At 28.3% G+C, this 9,299-nt stretch overlaps 1 protein-coding gene across 1 annotated transcript; it reads left to right on the top strand.

Annotated features, from left to right (window-relative positions):
- The first annotated feature begins 340 nt into the window (after positions 1 to 340).
- On the top strand, positions 341 to 2,686 carry LOC121124199 (uncharacterized). Its single transcript, XM_040719336.2, has 3 exons — positions 341 to 503; positions 1,937 to 1,968; positions 2,032 to 2,686. The coding sequence occupies exons 1-3, from the start codon at positions 435 to 437 to the stop codon at positions 2,327 to 2,329; spliced, it is 399 nt and encodes a 132-aa protein (XP_040575270.1). The 5' UTR covers positions 341 to 434; the 3' UTR covers positions 2,330 to 2,686.
- Positions 2,687 to 9,299: the final 6,613 nt, after the last annotated feature.

Here is a 9,299-nt window from a genome sequence, read left to right as displayed (position 1 = left end):
AAACCAATAAAAGTATATCATATCATTTACAAATTAATTACATGGGTTGTTGAAAATATTGAAATTAATTTGATTTATGTTCTCCTTTAGTAAATATTTGAAGTGACAAAATCCATTAAAACCTCATTATTCCTCTTGTAATAAATCTCTCAAATTTATATGTAACCAAATTTACATATATTACAAGTCAAATTAAAAATTTACTTCAAGTGTGTTAGAAAAAAAAAAAAAAAAGCAAATAATACCTTGATTGCTTTCTCCTTTGCCATGACTCCCCCCTCACCGTCTTCAAAGCGTATTTTTTATCGTATATATAAGTAAGAATCTCAAATTAAAATGAATCATTTCAAACCTGAACGAACGAGACATCATTAAAACCATTTTTATACATCAATTCCTCTTGTACTCTCCAACACAAAGAATCCACTCAAACCATGACAAAAATACATCAAGGCATAGGAATTTGGACCTGTCGAATTCTTATTGTTCTGAACCTCAGTTTGGTAATTAATTACTCTTTCATTTTATTGGATATTATTCTTTAAAAAAACCCGTTTTGTATCTCATTGATACAAGTACTAAAACTCTATTTTTAAAGCAAAATTAATTAATAGTATACATTTATGAATATTTAGTTTAAATATCTTTGAAATCATTTTTTTTTGACCTTCTAATTATCCAATTATTTTATACTCATGTAATAATCCATTGTGTTATCATTATCTGCGAAAAAGGAAAATAATAACATGCATAAATATTTTTTTGAACGAAAAATGAATTAACGTATTTTTGTAGAATCAAAAACAAAAAATAATCTTGTTTTCCTTACGAAAACTCTTATAGACAAATAAGACTTTCACATTAATCCCAAATTTAAGTCATATTTTTGCAATCCGAATGACACACCAATTTGCCTATTTTTCACTCTAATTATATATATACATAAAATATATTATATTCAATTGATAACACCGCAGTTTATATTTGATTTTCTTTTTCTTTTATTGAATAAGAGGCTAAGGTTTTACGCATGATGAGGAAGTTCAAGTTAAAATTAGTAAAATGAGTTATGGAATAGCGGATTAATGATAAGATATATGTGGCTTGTCAATATAAAAACAAGCTAGAATGAGTTATATCAAAATTGAGCCAAGATAACATATTTTGTATTTTTAACGAATTAAAGTAAATTTCTACTAACAAATTATTCTGATAAATAATCTAAAAACTTCTGCAAATTGCTTTTTTAATAGTAAAAATCAAGGTCAATTCCTATATTCTATTTAAAAGGGTCATATCAGGAGCAAATTAAATGAACATTATTAGTTATTTAATCTGATCCCAGATGTTTGACTAACACAGGAGATGAAAAGTGTCGGCCTGAACAAAGAAAATACGTTTTTTTCCGTTCAAAATTAGCTTTTTGTAAGTTATTATTAATATCATTTGCTTTGCTTTATAGAATAGAATCCCCATAACACTTTTCAAGGCATTGCTGATCTTGAACAGTATTTTCCCCCCATCAAACAATAGTGTAAAATCAAAACAAAAATTGTTTTTCATCCATTGTCTTGGAAATAACAAAATAAGTCCCAAAAACTCACAAACTAAAGAACAAATTTCCATGACATTTTGACAGCTGTCTTTTGATTAACAAATACTTACTGAGAATGTGATAAATTTTAAAAATAGCGACATCTATGTTTGAAGCCGGGAACTTTTTAGCCCATTTGTTATATAGTGCATAACTGAGCAAAATATATCAGTGAAATATTGGAATGGCTTACATAAAAATTAAAGGCACATTATACTTTTCCTAATTTTTGTTTAATATTGCTTTTGAATTGACTCCCCCCCTCCATAAGTACATATTTGTATTAATTGTCAAATATATAATTGAAATATACTATTTATTTTCTATTTTGTATGATTGAAGTGCGTTCTCTCCCGAGAATTATCATCAAATCTGTAAGTATATAGATTGAATTTCGATATTTAATTTCCTAATGCACACTTTTAATGATCTTTTAGCATCCCGTCCAAAAGATATGACGACTCCATTGCAGGAAAGGATTTTGGCCAAGCCTTCCGTTTTGGTGGAGGAAGCTCTGGATTCCGTTTTGTTAAAAAAAGTGGGGGAGAATCACTCTTACAAGAGCTAACTGAGATTAAATTTAATATTGCTCGATTGTTAAGAGCTCTTGAGGAAGAAGAAGAACCATCTCCACCTCTCAGCAAACGTAGTGGTGATATGGACGAAGATCTTCTAAATGTGCGACCTGTTCGTGAAGGAAGACGATATTTGCTTTGGAGAAAGATTACGGGTTAAATGACTCTTTTTTTAAAATTTATAAATTACAACTCCAAACCGAAATCATATAATTTATTCATATGTTTATTTAAAAAATTATCTCCGTGTGGCAAATCAATCGAAAAATATATAGCTTTATATATATTATTTTGAATAAACATATCTCCCCTTTTCTTTTCGAAAAAAAAAAACGAAAAAAAAATCTTATTTAAAAAGCCTTGCTTTTTATCTCTAATTTATAATTAAGAACTATTATTATTTCTAGAGGAGGATCGTTTCTTTTTTTAAATAACAGAATGGTCAAATATTATTTGTATTTATGTATTCATTCTAAATGATGTATTTTTGAGTAAAAATAAATTAAATCAGCTTTTACAAGATATTCAACCTTTATTATATAATCAAATATGGGATTAGACCTGGTCTAAGTCACTAAAACCCACAAGAATAGTATTGTTACATATCAAGGGCGTCCACAGGATTATATATATATATTTTTGAGGGGGGAGGGGAGGGCTTGGTTTTTTGAATTTTTTTTGAAAAAAAAAATTCATGATTTCACAAAAAATATTAAATTTTTCTGTAAAAAAACTTTACAAATCCATCAACACTCACAGAAAATTAAAAAGATTTTGAAAACAAATTTCAAAAATCCGAAGCATTTTAGAGAAAATTAAATTTTTTGGAATAAATTTCAAATAATACATTTTTTGGAAGAAATTTCAAATAATACATTTTTGGAAGAAATTTCGAATAATACATTTTTTGAAAAAAAATTTTGCTATTCACAAAAAGTATTAAATTTTTCTGTAAAAAACTTTAAAAATCCATCAACACTCACAGAAAATTAAAAAGATTTTGAAAACAAATTTCAAAAATCCAAAGCATTTTACAGAAAATTAAATTTTTTGAATAAATTTCAAATAATACATTTTTTGGAAGAAATTTCAAATAATACATTTTTGGAAGAAATTTCAAATAATACATTTTTTGAAAAAAAATTAAAAATTCACAGCTATTCACAAAAAGTATTAAATTTTTCTGTAAAAAAACTTTAAAAATCCATCAACACTCACAGAAAATTAAAAAGATTTTGAAAACAAATTTCAAAAATCCAAAGCATTTTACAGAAAATTAAATTTTTTGAAGAAATTTCAAAAAATACATTTTTTGGAAGAAATTTCAAATAATACATTTTTGGAAGAAATTTCAAATAATACATTTTTTGAAAAAAAATTAAAAATTCACAGCTATTCACAAAAAGTATTAAATTTTTCTGTAAAAAAAACTTTAAAAATCCATCAACACTCACAGAAAATTAAAAAGATTTTGAAAACAAATTTCAAAAATCCAAAGCATTTTACAGAAAATTAAATTTTTTGGAAGAAATTTCAAAAAATACATTTTTTGAAAAAAAATTAAAAATTCACAGTTATTCACAAAAAGTTACATTTTTTGAAAAATTGATTCTAATAACGAAAAAAATTATAGTACAAAAGCAAAGATTCCTTAATTTGGGAGGGGCCAAAGCCCCTCCAGCATACCCCTGCGGATGTTCCTGTTTATGCACCAAAGATTTACATAAGAGAGTTGGGGTTCGATTTGGAAATCCTAGACTGTTATAATTTCAACCATATCACGTGAGTGCCTTTATTGTTCCATGCAATTTTTTCTCTAAAAAAAACAAAAAAAAACAGAATAAGCAGAATATGTTTAGTGAATCCTTCTCAACCATAAAATTATTATTCACTAATAATTTATTGTTTGATATCATAGGGAAACAATTTGGGAGAGGGGGGGGGGATTTGTACAAATGAATTAAAGACCATAATCGAATTTATCTATGAGTGCAAATTTCAAAGCTCATCGCAGTTTTTCTCTCAGTCATCTGAGTTCTGAAATATCTGAGATTATAGTAATCTGGGACTATTATCGTTCAGAGTCACCTTTTGCCCTGACAACAATACTCATATTAAAAAAAAAAAAAAAGAGTATTAAAACTCATGGAAAAACTATAGACTTATTTAGAACCTTATAACATTGACTTAGTGATGAGGAATACCATAGCTTATATTATAGAAAAAATTTCAATGAATAATTTAAAAAATATACATTTCCAAGGATTTTTGTTTCATTTTGTAGTGATCCCATTTTTATGGGCTGTACGAGGAAATAGTCAACATTATGATCATATTTTTCCAATTCCAATGTTAATTTCATCACGTCATGCCCTGTAGAAGGAATATCAGGGCAAATCGAACTAAGATACTTCTAATTTGATCATCCACTTCAAGAGATGTTTGAATTCGGATTCCAAATTCCACGAGGGACAACGGGAGTAGAATTCATTCGATAACACTACCAGACCTCTTAAGGGAATAGAGTGGGCTCCTTCTTTGGGAATGAGATACCAGGATAGAAACAATGAAGCGATTCATTCACAATGAGTAGATAATTTTAATATTTCCAAATGGGATCACTTAAAAAATACAAAATGAAGCAATAATCCTTGAAGATGCGGAGTTTTTGTATGGATTTTTTTTTATTTATTTTTTAAAATTATAAATTGAATATTTTTCTACAATATAAGCTATTTGTCATATTTTTATGGAAAAAAAAGTGTTTAGTAGATTTAAATCGTCAAACAAATACCTATGTATATAAAATCAGCGCTGTTAAATATATAAATCACAGTTTTATGAAATTATTTCATTCTAGTATTAAGCCTATCACAACCTTCTTTTTTAGGTAAAGGTATCCATTTGATTATTTTTTTTGGTCTATGAACTTACCTTATGTCTTTGTAGTATTTATAAGTTCTTCATTCACATTTGTAGCGGATGCCCTTGAGCCCTTTCTTACGGGTTTCTAGTATTATATGCAAGAATAAAAATCCAGTGTAGAATATGCATGTTAAAAAAAAAACCAAAAATTAATATGGTAACCCTGACAATTTGAAGAATGTTTAGGAGGAGAGAAAGAATAATGCTCATGGTATTTCATTAGATCAGTTACAATCAGCTGTTACTAGGAAGGAAGGTGAAAAGGATATAAACAAGGATTTACTCCAGTGCCGATCCCCAACGATACTCTGAGTCCAATGATGTCTTACAATTATAACTCCGTAAGATATCAGCAAGATTACTCTCTGTCTTTTATGAGATTAGGGTGACCAAATAATATTAAATCTACCAGATATATGGATGACACAGATACTAAGATGCACATCTTGGAATCTTGGATTGTCGTAAATTTACAGATTAGTTACAGATTTCGACAGGAAGCATTTCCTTTTACAAACCATGTAAAGACTGTGGAAGGATATACTTATAATTCGGTTATCCACACAGTTTGTGAGTGCCCCTGCCTGTAAATACTCAGACTATTTGTATCTCTACGTAAAAAGGGTATGAAAAGCTCAAAGTCACGCTATATAAAGGGCATTATTAATTTTTGGATTACCTTTGAGAAGGAGTTCCCCCCAAAAAATCAAGGTACTTTACTTTGAACTTCTAAATTCCAAGGCATATATTTGAACAAAAGTCAAATTAGAGAGTTGATCAGAGTATGGAATTTTAGAGCTATTGCAAGGATGCCACAGCAAGATAAGTTGCTTTTTATATCAAAATACTGAGAGTCTAATTATTAATTTTTTTTTAATTTTATAAAATTGAGACATAAGAAGGGGACAGAAGAACGGATCTATTTCTGTCCAAAGATAAAGCCAATTTGATTTTTTTGGCACAGTGATATCCTACATACGTAAAGAATGTTGCCAAAATTACATATTCGTACGAGTTTACAATTTTTTTAAATTATTAATCAAGTACTTGCCATTTTATTTCAGATTTAGAAAAAAATCAGGATTGAGGTCATAAGTCATTTAAATATTTTACTTTTGATTTCCTTTTTTGGAATCATCACACTTCAGAATAGTTGAGCATCAAATTTCAAGAGGTTAGTTCTTTTGGATAAATAAATATACGAGAAGCAGTTGTTTCTGGTAATAAGATATTAAAACGAGGCTGAAAATTTTGTTAAAAAAAGGACTGGGTTGAATATCTATATTTCATGAATGCCTAAGAATTACGTGCTGAAATTTGGCTCAATTGGTTTACTCATAAATTTAAGCTTGTGTGGCAAAAATCATCTAAATCTGTTTGGTTTGGGATACATGTCAATTTGACAGGGAAATTTTAATCTTAAATGTTAATTATATTTTTATAATGCAACAATTCCCTCAGTAAATTATTAAAAAAATAAAAAAAATAGATCCAGATCGGTATAGAAAAAATAACGCAAGACCGGACCGGACTCTCTCAAACCTAGTCTCAACGTGAAAAATATGATGGAAAATATATAGTATAATACATACATCTGACACTTATTTGTAAATGTAATTTGATAGACAATTCGTTTAGATTAGAAAAGGTGGAGTAACGGAGTAGATTTCTTTTTTAACCAGTTCGTCGTTTTATTAAATATACGAATATGTAGGTTTTTCAAATTTTAATTTGACAAAAGTTATTCAGTCTCTTAGAAGTCAAAAGAATAAACAAAATATGACATGGATACTAAACAGTTGACAATAAGAAAAATACAGAATGTTAGATAACATATTATTTTCAAAAAAAACAAATGATTTCCCTTTGAAAGTCGAGGTTGAGAGTGGATAAAAAAGCTTGTCCTGAACACTAAAGATACTAAAATGAAAGAGGATACAAATGATGATTGAAATAACGGATTCACGTAACCTCGATAAAAAAAGTTGAATATATATAACCTTTGCAGATGATTATGTTGATATATTTATGTATTAAAATAACTTTAAATCTTTTTGAAACATATTTATGATTCAAATTAATGATATATATCCGGTCTGTTTTTTTAGCTGGCCCGTTAATTGGTAAAATATAAAGAAGGAATTTTCTTTTCCTGAGCAGTTGTCAATTAAATTCTTGACTAGTGAACATCCTTTCCTGAATTGATTCAGTTATATTCAAAACCTGATTGAACATTCGTATGTCCTTTCTATAAAAGTTCTACTCATACTAAATAACTATTTACCATTAGTGTGGGATTCCGAAGAAATCTTTTTATATTGCAAAGTCAGCTGACATACAGATTGAGATTCATTTTTATGCAAATTACTATCAAGTTAGGATAAATCACAATGCTTGTTATCTTGATAAGTCTTTAAGTCTATCGTGAGATGTCCATTCTGAGGTATCACCAATGACTTTACTTAATCATTTTTCCTCATCACGATAGCAATTTCCTTTTCCTTACCCATAATTATCCTTCCCAATTCCATTAAAAGGATGAATTAATTAATAACTGAATATGGGTAATCTTTGGTGTTGGTTAAATAGTAATTCATTATGCCGTCAGCGCAACTAACAGACAAAATGTATTACTTTAACCAATTAAACTAAAATAATAATTGATCATGTGGTTATCGCTTCGTTAAAAAAAATTAATAACATAATTTTTTACAAAATGGACGAATGATTTGGGTAAGCGTGAACGGGTCTTATCTTTCAATCTCAAAAGTCACGGTTCAACACTGTTCATCCCCTTTAAATTCAATCTTTTTTATTTCTCGAGTAGCTCTCGCCATAATGCCCAAAACTAGATTTTTTTTATACAACAACGTTTCTGCCGGCAAAAAAAAAAGAAACGCTATAAGACAGTTGTATCACAATAAAATCGCCGCACACACAAACACTGATTTGATATAAATGCACTGAACTGTTTTATTGTAAATCGAAAAAAAAAAACAAAAAAAAACTCAATGTATACGAAGTGTTTCAATAATTGGAATCTTTAAAATATACCATATGATTAAGTACTAAGTGGTCTTTTTATATGATAATAAAAAGAACATATTATATTATTAAGCTTATCTTTTTTTTTGTTACCAGCAAATTCATTTGTTGACAAAAGTACTTTAATTTTGAACTAATTATTATTTGAGAATTTATGAAAGTGATTTTATTGAGTGATAATTAAATTAAAATTATTCCTTGACTTAAAGTAGTTTTTCTAAAGATGACTTGAACAAACCAATAAATTAATTTCAAGAATCTACTTTTTTGAAGAAATAGAAAACAGTCTCAAGCCCTTCTCTCTAGTAGTCCTTGAATTGCGATTTCGGCTTCAAATCGATTAAAATGAGTCCATCTATTCATCTCCTAGCCTCAATTTTCCAAGTTTCTTCCGAAAGAGTTTCTACACGAGTTTATGACTGGCTCTTCTCATCCTCATTTAGATGCTAATGTCAAATAAGTTCAACCCTCGGGATTCTGTTTCTTTAGTGACCAAGGACTGACTCACTAAGATAACGATCACATATAATCCTTTTGGATCAAGATCTTTAAAGATTATTCGAATATAGTCCATTCATAAATTACTCATTCACACGTAGTTGAGGACAGTGATCAATATTTTTTCTCACGAAAGTCAAGATCCTCTTTATTGAGGAATGATTACTTTTTAGCTCCAAAATAAAGACAACAACAACAGTCAACATCTATAAAGAATTTATCTTCTTACAATTTGAGAAATCTAAATATTATATTTATCGGAGGCCTCATTTCCCTTGTGCAATGAAAATAAGTAACTATGTGTTAATATTTAGTTATACATTTTCTATCATTTTTGAATCAGATACTCAGGACTCATACTTATCGCTTTGACTTTTTAATGTTAATATTTAATATCAAATTAGTTGGTTAAAGTTTATTTCATCCCTTGTTTGAATATAATAATATTAGTGGAAATTAATACAAAATAGTGATTTCAATACGATCTGATTGGTCATCTTCATCGTGTGTGAGACTTTAAATACCATCGTTGATGTTTTCAATCTGTACCTCTTCCACTAACACATCCAAGCATTGATCTGGAGTGATAATCCTATTTTTGGCATCGCTAATTAGGTTAACATTCTAAAAAAAGTATGGGTTTATAAATTAAAATTTCTTGG

This window comes from Lepeophtheirus salmonis, chromosome 9 (genome assembly GCF_016086655.4).
Source record: "Lepeophtheirus salmonis chromosome 9, UVic_Lsal_1.4, whole genome shotgun sequence".
In the NCBI taxonomy this organism is placed as follows: Eukaryota; Metazoa; Arthropoda; class Copepoda; order Siphonostomatoida; family Caligidae; genus Lepeophtheirus; species Lepeophtheirus salmonis.
This window is presented reverse-complemented; position numbering and strand designations above follow the sequence as displayed.

Excerpts from the sequence above, each read along its gene's own strand:
- LOC121124199 (XM_040719336.2), top strand. The coding sequence starts at position 435 with ATGACAAAAATACATCAAGGCATAGGAATTTGGACCTGTCGAATTCTT. Across the intron at positions 504-1,936 it reads TTGTTCTGAACCTCAGTTTG|TGCGTTCTCTCCCGAGAATT; the intron begins GTAATTAATTAC and ends GTATGATTGAAG. Across the intron at positions 1,969-2,031 it reads CGAGAATTATCATCAAATCT|CATCCCGTCCAAAAGATATG; the intron begins GTAAGTATATAG and ends ATGATCTTTTAG.